The 13,436-nt window shown below is 38.7% G+C and overlaps 1 protein-coding gene across 5 annotated transcripts; it reads left to right on the forward strand.

The window, feature by feature from the left end:
* The first annotated feature begins 1,632 nt into the window (after positions 1-1,632).
* LOC108085070 (arginase-2, mitochondrial-like) lies at positions 1,633-13,149 on the forward strand. 5 transcript variants are annotated; one of them, XM_017181540.2, is made up of 4 exons: positions 1,633-1,779; positions 2,142-2,335; positions 2,417-2,603; positions 2,875-3,258. In XM_017181540.2, the coding sequence occupies exons 2-3, from the start codon at positions 2,167-2,169 to the stop codon at positions 2,566-2,568; spliced, it is 321 nt and encodes a 106-aa protein (XP_017037029.1). In that variant the 5' UTR covers positions 1,633-1,779; positions 2,142-2,166; the 3' UTR covers positions 2,569-2,603; positions 2,875-3,258. The 5 variants fall into 5 exon arrangements, with proteins under 5 accessions (XP_017037029.1, XP_017037028.1, XP_017037027.1 ...); XM_017181539.3 differs by having other exon boundaries at positions 1,655-2,061; positions 2,875-3,264; XM_017181538.2 differs by having other exon boundaries at positions 1,655-2,070; positions 2,875-3,263.
* Positions 13,150-13,436: the final 287 nt, after the last annotated feature.

Consider the following 13,436-nt stretch of genomic DNA (forward strand, 5'->3'; position numbering starts at 1 on the left):
TTCTGCCTTCTGTGAGAGAGCGCTTTCCTTTCGTTTGCTTTTACATGTTATTTGAAGCGCAAGAATCAGAAACACAATGCAGAACAAGAAAAAGCCGAGGCGGCAGTAAAGAATTGAGAGAGAGAGACAGCGATAGAGCAGAGCGAACGATGCTTTGCTCTGCGTGTGCCGAATAACGGTGCAAAAGAAAATATGCAAAGACAAAGACTGAGAGCGAAACCAAATAAAAAACAAATAATGGATGACTGTACTCACTTTGTATTTTGTAAATTCCTCTGTAAATCGAAATTCCATTTCAGTTTTTTTTTTTAGTTTATGCACGAAAAAACTGCACACCAATAACCGGCACTTATTGGCTGTGCAGCCCGAGCGCAGGTTTTTTTCCGGCTTCAACACGGATTTTCACCCGATTAACCGGTACCGATCCCTCCGAAGGGATAGTTTTCCCGACCGGACGACGTTTTCCCGTTTTATCGAACGTTTTTCCTGCGTTTTCACAGGAGCCGCGTATATTCCGACCGATCAACTCGAATGCGAGCAAAATGACGAGGGAATGGCGGAACTCTCGAGGACGGCCAAGAAAACGGGACGCTGTGAGCAGAGAAAAACACAAAACAAAAAAAACAAAAAAGCACTGCCACATGCTCACGCATCCTATTTCACTAACACTTGCATACTTATAGCCGGCCGTCAAGACTACGCAGTACTAGCGTAGATTTTCTCGGTTTTCCCTCGGATTTTCGCGCAGAAAACAGTTTCCGATCCCTCTGGAGGGATAGTTTTCCCGACGGGACCACTTTTTCCGAACCAATCCGAACGTTTTCCCTTGTTTTTCTGGGAGCCGCGTCTTTTTCGACCGATCCTGGCGAGTGCGAGAGCGAAATTAATGTAGAATGGCAGAATGGCGGAAGACGGCGCAAGAGAGCGGCGATAGAGTCCTCTCTTTGAGCTTGTGCATGTCAAAACTAATCTTACACGCTTACAATTTCTACGATCCGCTTTATTAACATTTTTAATTAAATATTTTCCTTTTTTAATTTGGGAAATCAGGAGTGATATTTTGCAGCCCAAAAAGCGGCATCCAATCTTCACTGAAAGAGGTCATTGGTCATTAGGTAGGGAAAATCGTCTGCCAGCGGATGCTTTTTCGATTTTTCTCTTATTATACTTAGTTGAAGTGATTTTTAGAACGATTTTTCTAAATATAGAATTTATAATTCGATTTAAATGGGTCAAATCGGCACACAGCCCATTTTACATGCGTGCTGTGCACATGCACCATGCGTGTGTGTGTGGGTGTGTATGCATGTATATGGTGTATTTTGGGTGCCACAACGTCGTTGAACTTCGTATGCGGTTCGTTTTTCCATTGTCCTTTGGCGGGAAAGCCACAGAGGATGTTGGAAAATGCTCAAAGATTTAAAATATTTTCAGTGGTTTGCAACTCAACTAGAAGTCTACAAAAGGTGGAAAAGTGGAGAGACGGTTTGCTAAATTTCAGAGGTTGTAGTATCCGATATAGTTAGAGTATCAGGTGTGGTTCGAATCTCAGGTGTGGATTTTTTTTTTTTAGGGGGAAATGTAAACTTTTTGAGATTTTTTAATCTGGCCACACTAATATTTATGGCGCGACGCTCTTTTTACAGTTAGAAACCCAAGTCTTTTGCATTCTTCTTTGTCGTGGTATTTCTGGCGTCAGAAAAGTGAAAAAACTGCGGAAATAATAGAAAACGCTCTATTTTCGAATGGGAAAAGTCTGTACGATCTCAACTTATACAAGTGCGTTGTTCTCACCAGTAAAATTAAGTCGAAAAACCCACCGCAAAAGTAAAAACATAAAGAAAAACAATTAGAAACCCAAGTTTTTGTGCATTCTCTTTTGTCCTGCTATTCATGGCGTCAGAAATGTGAAAAAAACTGCCGAAAAAATGTGAAAAGGCTGTAGATCACGGTTCTATATGCCAAGTCGATCAGAAATCATAAATATTAGTTAGCACGCGTGTGATTACTACATTGTACAAGGTTCCTGTTGACTACAACTGCAGTGGACTCTCTGCAAAAGTAAAAAACGTATAGAAAAGAGCACACGTGTGGGTAACTGTATTTTTTAATTTCTTTTATTTTTCGTACTTTTCGCTTAGATGGCCTCATTAGTCATTCGGGACTATGTCGTGGACGAATCGCTGCTGCAACAGCAGCGGGTGCACTACCACCACATCTGGAACTATGCCGACTTCATGGGGCTGCAATCGGGCGCTGATCGAGCAAGTACAGCTGATGCTCAAGGAGAACTCCCAGTTCCTGGCCATTGGCGGCGACCATGCGATCGGGTTTGGTAAGAGACTCCACTTTAACGATTGCCACACATCCTTTGTGTCCTGAGCCTAATCCTGATGAATCCTGCTACTCTTTATAGGTTCCGTGGCTGGGCACCTGCAGCACACACCGAATCTGTCGTTGGTCTGGATCGATGCGCACGCGGACATCAACCTGCACAGCACCTCGCAGTCAGGCAACATCCACAGCATGCCCGTGTCCTTTCTGCTCGAGCAGCTGCGTACCACCTGACAGCATGATGACCTCCAAGAGATCGCTCCCAACTGGTGAGTTTGCTATGCTTTGCTCTTTGCTTTATTGTTATAGCTCCCGATCGGTTGAGATCGCTTACAGCTTGTAAGTAGCACTTAGTCTCTACGGCTTCCTCTGTCTCGTTTTTTGTTTTTTAATATGTAACATAACTAATACTTTGTATTCAAGGGGGGGTCTGGGGGTGGGGTTTTGTTGGCTGGGTGGGGTTCTGGTCGCCTTATCACAGTTGCCTCTCTTAACGAACTAAGTAATATTCTAGCTTTGCTTCGATACTTTCTGTTTCAGTTTCAGATTTTTGGAGGCTGTGCCCCAGCTGCCTGGAATTCGATGCCCGAAGCGATGGCTTCTACGTGGACAAGAATGGCGACAATAGACTGCGAATGGTAAGAACTCTGCCCAAACTCACCCGGCTGGCTGCCTCAGCTCATGGATGCCAAAAAAATGCTAAAAAAACAAATTAATAAATTAAAAAAATATATATCCACGCCTTAACCGCTATTAAAATGCGCCCAGTTTAATATATTTGCAAAATAATTAATTATGATAAATAATAAATAAATAATAATAATAATAATAATAAATATCAAATTAATATAATGTCCCTTAATCCTTAAATAATAAATTAATTAATTTAAAGATTTATCTTCCCCTCTATTTCCACGCCATAATCTCGATTAAAATCCACTGATTTAAATATATTTGCCAAACATTCGTTTATGCTTAAACAATAAAAAATTTCCATCACTTTATCACTTGGGAGCTCCGCGGGGAATCACTCCCCGATGTCGCATATCGAATGTCTGAGATTAGTCCGTCCGACGCCGCCGCCTTCTACTCCTCCTCCTCCATCTCCTCCATCTCGGCTTTTTGTGTTGTGTTTATTATTTTGATTGCCTTATCGCGAGATAACCAAAGAAAACCCATAAACCTAAAAAAAATGCGCCGGAGAGCACAGCGTGCCAGGGTACACCTGTGGTGGAAATTGTAGAGCCAAATGAGACTGCAACAAAAAAAAAAGTTATAATTATTAGGCTTAGACCTTTATCACAACTATATAAACATAAACGTTAGATAATAGCATCATTGTTTTAAAGATTATCACCTCTTGCTCTTTCTGTACAGACTTCGGCATTCGGAACATGTAACTGTGCAATTTAGGGAAATAAATAAATTAAAAAATTCAATGAAAAAATAAATAAAAATGCTTTTCCCATTGAAATTTATGCAATTTTGGTCGAGTTTTTATTTAAATGATTATATTTTATGGATTTTCATGTTTTTGTTTTCAAAATTATTATTCAAATTAGCTAAAATATTTAAAAAAAAAAACCTGGTAATTTCTTAAGTTAGCGTTGTGTTGGAAGTAAAGTTAAAGTAATGTTTGTGAACTGAAATCAAAGGAAAATATTACGTATGCGCCCCGTTTGCCACGTGTTTGTGTTAAACGATTTGTTTTCTGGGCCCAAGGGATGCCCCAGATATTGTTGTGACCGCCATTGTGGCCAAGTTATCGCTCAACTCGAATATTGCGTATGCGCCCTGTCGGCCCCACCATGTGCGACTCCTGTGCCCCACTGTTGCTTTTCGAAAGGGAAATGAGCCAAGGAAATGGGGGTTCGGAGGAAAGCTTCTTTTGAGTGCTGCGAAAAGCTGTCTGAGTGCGTCGTCCTGGCTGCTGCTGTTTGCTGTCCTGCCACAGAGCACCGAGCACGGCGCGCACACACACAGGCCCCACTGTGCTTTGGACCGGGCCTCATCCGCGCCAGTTGCCATCGCAGTCGGTCGGCATCTGTCCAAGTCCCACGACGCGTTGTCGCTCCGCATCGGCCGTTGCTGCAGTGGCTGTGTGTGTGGAATTGGAAGTGGTAGCGGTTGTTGGCCAGTTGGCCAAGTGGCACCTCCGCTCAGAGTCGAGTCCTTGTTTTGTCGTTGCGGTTCCAAACTTGCCTAAGTTCCTAGGTTAGTTTCAAACTTTAAATCTAAAATCATTGCTAAAATCACCGCCTTTAGTACGAGTGTTTTGAGTGGCATTATTATTATTTTTGTTTTTTTGTAAGAGTTGTGTGTGTTCAAGTGTGTGTATGTGGTATGTGTGTTGTGTTGCGTTGCCTTATAGAGAAGAGGAAGAAGCCGCGGAGTCGACCGAGGCAGCGACGCAGACAGAGGCAGAGGCAGAGGCAGCGTTGTGTAAGACGCCAGCGTCAAGTTCATAGACTAAGAAGCGACAAACTGTCGCGCCTCCGCTCCAAGAAAAAGCTCCCAGAGATAGAGAGAGCGGAGAGAGATTCCCAGTTAATGCCAAGTGGCTGGCTCTCAGCGCTAGTACACTGTCAGAAAATGAGTGAAAAATATACCTTGCTGTTAATAAATTTAAAAAAACCTCATACAAAAAATAACATTTAGAAAGTAATGTTTGTCGCTTTTACTTGCATAACTTTATTTTTTTAGGGCAAACAAAATATATATGCATTTGAAATCATTTCCATTTCATACTTTAAGCCTATTTTAAACTTAGATATTTTGTGTGGCCTACTTTTGTGCGTGTGTTTAAGTGATTTTCAAATCGCAGCGTTTGATACCACAAATTCCCTTGGAATTTTATTTTGAATTCAATTAAATATGTATATATTTTTGTCTGGTGTAGCTGGTAGCTGGCTAAATACTGAGCGTGAACGCGCCGCACCGAGGGTTTCCCGGCCGGAAACCTTAGTCAAGGTCTCGCCAGCTTTCCAACGCAGGTTGTTGCTGGTCGCTCTATCTCCGTGCGGCTCCGCTCTGCCCTGCAACTGCTCCGATCCGCTCCGAGCAAGCTTTCGCGCTCGGCCAAGCTTTTGCGCCATTTGCCGCTCGGGAGCGTTGTTCTCCGCTCTCCACTCTCCGCTCTCCGGCGGTCGGTCGGTCGGTTTGGCTGATTAGTTTAGTTTGTGATTTCAATATATGTAATTAATTTTTGTTTCTGTAGCGGTTCGGACGGACGCGTCGCGACGTTCGCTTGGCCCCGTCCGCTTGGTTCGCTCGCTAGTAGCATTGCCGTCGCTACTTCGCTGCGTTTCGCTTAATATTTATTTACTATTGTCATTATTATTATTATTATATTATTATTCTTTTTTTTTTATTTTATTTGTGTGAGTGAGAGATCAGAGGCGGGAGCAGTAACTGCTGGCCTGCCTATTTCGTCGTCGTTGACGCCGCCGCTGCTAAAATGCAAAGAACACGCTCGAGAAACGTAAATGGCGCCGCGCTAACCAATGAAATTGGAATATCAAACAGTGCCCCCCAAGCCCCATAAAAAAAGAAGAAAAAAAAAAACATCGAATAAAGGAGCGAAAAGCAAAATAGGAAACAAGCAACAAACTCGAGTTGCTTCAATTATACAGCGGTTTTCTTTCATTTTTTTTTTCTCGTGTGTGCTAGTGTTTGTGTAAACGTGAAATAACAACACCAACAACAAAAAACAACAACAACAACAAAAACAACAATAAGAAGAACAACAAGCGGTAGAGCAGAAATATGTATTACAAAAGAAGGTAGATTGCGTTGACCCTAATGGCTTGAAAATATTAGCCACAAAGTCTAAAATCGAATATCGGTGCATTGGTGTATGTTGGTGTAGTTTTGGAGTTGTTTTTAAGAGTTGTATTGGTGCAGTCTTGGTGAATATCAGCTGCTATATGTACATATATCTCTGGATTTGTATATATCCCGATTACTTCGTGCAGCGTGATCGAAACATGAGAACCTGCTGCCGCTTTTCTGTTGGCTTAGAGGAAAATATTCGATTCACAAAATTCCCACTGCGACCGCTTGACATCCCCCGAAAATCTGCTTAGCCAACATTAACGCTCGCACAGCAACACTATATACTCACAAACATCACACACTCAGTCCTATACACACCATAAACATCACACACAGTCGCACCGACACAATCAATGAGGCAAGACAAAAAAAAATTAACATATTAATGAATTTCCAGTTTCTTTTTTCGGTTTATTTAATTTTTTATTTTGGGTTTTGTATCAAAAACGAATGAAACAACAACAAAAAATAGAAACAAGAACGTGATCTACCGACTTTGAAATACCTAATGAAAATAATTGGGAAACAGCATTATTTTTTATTTTATTTTGGAACTTATTCGATATAAGGATGTATTGTTATACTTTGTAAACATGTTGTTCCTAAAAATTTCGGGAGTTTTTTAAAAACTGCCCCCAGGGGTTGCATATTTCTCTTAAGATTATTTTGAAGGTTAAAATAATATTTGTGATAAGCTTTGTTTGTTAGCAATTCAAGTTTTCTATGAGCGAGAACATACAGTTCAAGAAAACACTAATAATTATAACTATCAATGGGTTGGTTTTAGACTTAATTCGAAAATACTCTGTTTTGTATTTTCTGTAAATTTTCAAGGGCTTATGGGGTTGACTTGGCATATCTATAACATCTATAGCACATTGTTTTTAATTGCCGAAAAAAGCCGCTGAAATGGAATGGGATTATGCCCTCAGCCAAGATCAGGTGCAAATGTTATGGCCTGCATTTTATGGGTCGGTCCACCCTTGAACCCGGTCGGGTACGGGGCATCTTGCAAGCTGAAATGAGCTTTGGATGGGCATGATAATAATAATAAAAGTAAATATGTATAAATAGCCAGCATAACAGCAGACATTTTTTGGCAACAAACTTTCAATGATTTACCTACCAGTTCCGAGTTCCGAATCAATAAAAAAGCCCTTTTTTTTTTTTTCTCTCTCGAATTTTTCGGTTTTATTATGTTTTCGGTAGTGTTTTTTGAGCTTTTTTTGTTGGTGTTTTTGTTATTTTATTTTTCGGTTGTGTTGCTCTCAAGGTTTTCTTTGCTGTTGCTGATGATTTTTCGTTGTTTTCTGTCTTATTATTATTTTCGCTGCTTGTGTTGGGCTGTTACTTTGACTATTTTTGTGCGTGTGTGTGTCTGTGTTGTAGTTGTTGCTGTTTTTGTTTTGTTTTATGTTTGATAATTAATTTCGGCGTCACACGAAAAAAAAAGAAACGAAAAGAAAGGAAAAGATTGTTGCCAAAGCGGCGATGATGTTGATGTTGGCATTTCAATTGCGTCGTCGCAGAATGTTTCGAATGTTGTGTTAATTGTGTATGCACACTTGTATACGGTTTTATATATTTTATATAGTATAATAATTTAATAATCGCTTGCCAGAGTGTGTGATTTTATGTGTTTCTTTTTTATAATGTATAGAAATAAGAAATTAATTCTTTTTGGCTTTTTTTTTTTGTTACTGTACATTTTTTGTTTAATGTTTCATATTTTAATTTGGGCCCGCTTATAGACATATATTATTCAGACATATATATATATGTGTGTGTGTGTGTTTGTGTATATATATTTAATAATTTGTTGTTCTTGTCGCCTTCACATGAAATTTTTGCTGACGTCGCGTCTGAGAGCGTTTTTGTTCGACGCTTCGAGCGAGCGAGCGACAGACATAAAAAGAGAGCCGAAAGCTCTGTCGTGGAGAAGGGGTTCCGGGAGACAAAGGGGGGGAGCTAGAAGAGGGGGCCTGAAAGCTGCGGAAAAAAGGAAAGCCGAACTTGTACCGAAAGCGGCAAATTGATAAGCCAGCCTAGACAACAATAAACGAAATAAAACAGATTGTAAATCGCTGACTGAACTGAAAAACTGAAAACTGATGCCAAAAAAATGTATATACAAATCTGTATATATATATATTATATATACTTATGTTTAAATATCCACATTTTGTCTTCTCTGATTTCTTAGATTTTTTAACAATTATTGACACTTTCTGGGGGGAAAGTTAGCTTGGACAAGCGAATTGATCAAATTCCTAGGTCACTTCATAAATATCTTTCTCTCTCTCCTCTTTCGATTGCGGAAGAGCAATTAAATTAAAATTATGGAAAATATACACAACAAAATGATGCTATAAAAATGTTGTTAATATCGTTAACTATATTTGAGAGCGCGTTTTGCTGGAACTCGAGCAAAAATAATTGTTGTAAACAGGAAACAGTTTAGTGAACTGCCTCGCTGCCGGCATGCAAAGCGATCGGACCATAAATTAAGGGCAATCAAATCGATCCAACGATCCGCCAAAAAATGTGGACTTGCCAAAACACAAGTTTATCGATAAATCGAATCTTAATTGGAGGCGAATTTAGCATGCCTGATTGGAGATCGGAGATCGCATGGCCAGGGGTATGAGGCTGGGACTCGCACACAGCCCGAGATAGCTTGACGCCATCTTAGGCTGTTATGCTAATTAAATCAATTCCGTTTAGATCAGCGACACTCTGGGCTCAGCGGTTCACTTGGCGTATGCGCAATCTTTTGTGGCTACGCACCACGCATACGCCGTGTTGTACCAAAGACATTGGGTTTAGGGCTCTATTAAAAAATGGAATAAGCTAGAATTTAGTATTTTATATTCATTATTATTTATTTAAAATATTTTCTGATTATTTTACTTGGAATTAAATATTTTTTATCTGGATTCCCCAATTATGGTTTTAAATATGTGTAATAAAAGCTTATATTAATATTTGAGCTTAACTAATATAATTCTGTTGTCCATTGAAATATTTAAATATTTACTAAGAAATATGTGGGAATACCCAAACTAGGCAAACAAATCTGGTTTTTAATTCCCTTTAATTTTACTCTCCAACTTTGATATATATTTCATTTTTGTTTGGGCTCTGTGTTCCATATATTATATGATTATTATAAGTATTACCTATGTTACTATGTTATGGAATGTTATGCAAAGTGCACTCGGAAATCTCTGTAGAACGTGCTCCATCGACCACGTTCTTACTGCCCCCTTCTCTTCTCTGCTTTACTCTCTTCTCTTGCGGCTTCCCCCGTTTCTTCTTCATTTTCTCTCTCTCTCTGTATCCCACTCTGGTTCTCTCTCTATCTCTTACTGGCTCAGCTATTTTTGGTTTTTGCGACAATTTTTTTTTTTTTTTGCCAGCCACCACCTGATGTCGATGCCGGCGTCTCCGTTGCCGTCGCTGTCCGCGTCTCAGTTGGCAGTCGGCAGTCGGCAGTCGGCATTAGGCCAGGTCGAGGCGGCAGAGGCAGCAGCTCCTCAGCGGTGGCGACTGAGACAGACTCGGCGGGGAAAAGAGATGCAGCTAGCGGCGATTGTGTGTGTGTGTGTGTGTGTGTGTGCTTGTGATTTTTGCTGTTTGTTTGTTGGTTGTTTTTTTGCTTTTGTTTGTTATTTTTTGGTGTTTAATAAAGGCGCGTAATTTGCTTGTTATGTCTTAGAGCCTTTTTCACGAGAAAATATGGATTTTTATTTATAAAATACGTGTTGTAACGGATAATGTTGTAGAAAAATCCAAGAAAATTAAAGAAAATTTAGTAATACTTAAAATAATAATTAAATAATAAGGATATGTTACAAAAGAGGCTAGACTGGAATCACTCATACAAATTAGTATTTTTCCTAAGGTTTCACATGTTTGCCGGTGTTAGATTTATTTTCTTTTACTTTTGTGGAACTTCATACCTCAGAACAGGTGTCAGGTTCAATTCAATAAAAGTGGAAAATAGGAAACATTTAAAGACTTGAAAAGATATACATTTTAATGATTTGAAAGAGAGCAGGGCTCAGATTACAAATGGAATATGGTTACAGCGACAATGAAAGACCGAAATGCCAGATTAAATATAATTTACAATTTTCCAGCCTCTTCTTATTCTTGTTTTTTTCGGCTCCAAAATGATCTTTAAATGATCTATTGGCTGGCATTCCTTGCCTTTTTTTTGTTACTCTATTTATAAATGATCGGCGCGGTATACGTAATATTGCGCATACGCCCCGCAGTTGAAGCCTAATCTAACCTGAGGCGAGAGAGCGCGATGTAACTTGTAACTATTGCAAATGTAAACAAACCGCAAGCTCCAGGAGGGGACAGTGGTGTTGGGAGGGGGGGTGGCACGTCAAACGTCAAAGCAAATTATATAATTTATTTATTTTGTTACCGCGCGGTGCGACGCTCTCTCGCTTTGCGCTCTCCTGCTCTCCATCCCGCTCTCTCGCCGCCTCCTAGGGTTCGTTGTCGTTGTTGTCTGGCAAATAGCTTTTTGCCTTTTTGCTCGCCAATTTTTGCGCTGTTCTCATTTTTCTTCCCCCCTCGAGCACTTGAATTTATTTTTGTTTCTTTTTTTCGGGTCTTGCCTTCTTTTCTTTTTTGCTTTTTCTACGTCGTCGCGTCTGAAATGCAAATAAAGCGAGTGCAAAAAATATCAAAAAAATAAAAATAATAATAAAATGAGCGGAGAAAAGGTTCTTTATATTACCTTTTAATTTTTTGTTACTGCCGCTGTGTGTGTGTCATTTTAGCAATTACGACCCGCCGGGTGATTGACCCACAAGCCCCAGGCTCGCAGGCCGAGATCCAGATCCATATCCAAGCCTACAACTAGCAGTGGCCTGGTGGAATGGCTAGGTGGGGTGGCTGGGTGGTTGTCTGGCTGGGTGGTGTTGCGCCTCTGTGTGTGCTTGTGTCAACCGCAACGCAAACAAAAGGCCTTCGAAAAATGTTGGCAAAGATTTTAGCAGTGCGTGCCATGTCCCCGAAAAGCGAGACAAACAAAAGGGCCACCAAAGCACAGGGGAGACCGAATAAAAAGAAATATAATATAATAATTTATACAAACGAAATTAATCAAAAGTTATATATATTTTTTTATGTTCATTAAATTATAGATTAAGTGCGAAAACAGGTTAACCACTCAAAGGTCAACAACAAAATAGGTTACAACAAATAAAAATGATGTTTTTATTTATATTCATTTATATTTCACAACAAATTAAAATGTTTTTTAGCATTTTTATTATATTTAAAAGAAAAGTAAAGGAAATTTATATAGAACAAAGGCACAAATAAATTATTAAACTAATATTTACTGTAGTACCAGAACCTCCTGGCCTGAAAGTGCGTGTGCACGCTCCCTCCTACGCATTAATGTCCTTGCTTCATGGGGAAATTTCGATACAAATATCAGAGTGCCAGTGTCTGTATCTGTGTCTGTGCTTGAAGAAGGAGGAGCCTTCACCGAACAGGGAAAAGTGGGGTTCACAGTCGCCAAGAAGTTTATCTTCTTATATGTATATATTTGATTTAGACTGCCAAGCAACACTTGAGTTAAATGCGCACAAATAAATATTTATAGTATATGTTATATATTTTATATACACACGAATTGTGGTGGGGAAGTGGGGAGTAGGTGCAAGGCGAGGGAGTAGGAAACTTGCTCAAGAGCCATTTAATATTGTCTGTCAGCCCTAGCTTAAAGTTGAAGAGTTTTAAAATATTTTATAGCTTTTATATAAAAATCCCTAAGGTCCATTGAGACCTTTTAAAACTCAAGCAAATTAACAACAACAAAATCGAGTCAGTCGGCATTGAAGACTTGAACCCGGGTTCAATAATTCCCTTAATTTGCAACCCGCCGAAACCCCGAACCGGGCCCCGGAATCCACCCCGTTGGGTGCTAAATTTTGGGTCGGCTTTAACCGGTTTATATCTATACTATATACTATATGCTATATTGTGTATATACTTCCACAAAGCCAACGAGATAACAAAAAGTTTAAAACAAAAAGAATTTAAAAAGCATTTAGCAGCTGCAGAGAGGAACAAAGCAACAGGTGACAGCACAGATCCGATCGACGACTGGCCGCAGCTAGTGGGAAATAAAAATTCAAATATATAAATTAAAGTATTCATTTAATTAGCAAAAAAACAAACAAACCGCAAACAGCAACAACAGTATTACATTCTGAATCGAGCCATAAAAACGAGACGAGCCAAATAAACGAAATAAACTAGCCGATATTCTAAATACCCTATACTTTTAATATATTTTAAATTAATTTAGGAACACAAATATTACATATTAGTAAATACTATTAGTCTCTATATAAGGTAGGGAAAATTTAATTATTTATTTAATTAAATCTATATCAAGGGTATTATAAGACCGTATATTGTTGAATTTAATTTAAGACGTCTACAAATAGTTTTCAAAACTGATAGTTTATACATTAAAAGTGTTAAAAACAAAGTCAAAACAAAAGAAACCCAACCGACAACCAAATAAAACCTTGAAAAATGTAATTTAAAAGTAATTAAGAATTCTATTTGAAAAATGATTAACATTCGGCTGAATTAACAACAACAAAAATGAAACCTTTACAAAAGGCGCTTAATGTTTTTAGTGGACGTGTGTGAATGGGTTAGAATAATAATAATAAAAAAAAAACAGAAACAAACAACAAATAAGGTTTCTTCATAGCGCTTCTTTTTCTTATTCGTATTTTTCTTCTCTCTCTTCTTTAGCAACAAACAAAAAGAAAAACACTGAACACTTGCTGGAAGCTGAATAAAAAATGGAACAACAATAACAACATTAACAATAGCAGCCAGCAGCAACAACAACCAAACAGAAGTGAAACAAGAAACAGCAACAAAATACCTCCAGCTGTACAAATATTGCTTGATATTGAGAAACAAATATAAAGCATATATATACCAAAATAAAATTAAAATTGAAATAAAAAATAAAAAATAAAACAAAACAAAAACGATGAATGTGAAAATGTAACATTTAACTCAATTATCCGCCTTCCCCGTCCAGAAAATACAAATTAAAACTAAAGCGTGAAAACCTAAGGAAAGATGTTGCCGATTTCCAGCGAAAGTGTGACCAAGTGAACTAAATTATATTCAAAAAAAATAATCAAATAATATAAATCCCATTATTTGTGTTCTAAAGTGAACTAAATTATATTCAAAAAAAATAATCA

The sequence above is a fragment of the Drosophila kikkawai genome, chromosome X (assembly GCF_030179895.1).
Source record: "Drosophila kikkawai strain 14028-0561.14 chromosome X, DkikHiC1v2, whole genome shotgun sequence".
In the NCBI taxonomy this organism is placed as follows: Eukaryota; Metazoa; Arthropoda; class Insecta; order Diptera; family Drosophilidae; genus Drosophila; species Drosophila kikkawai.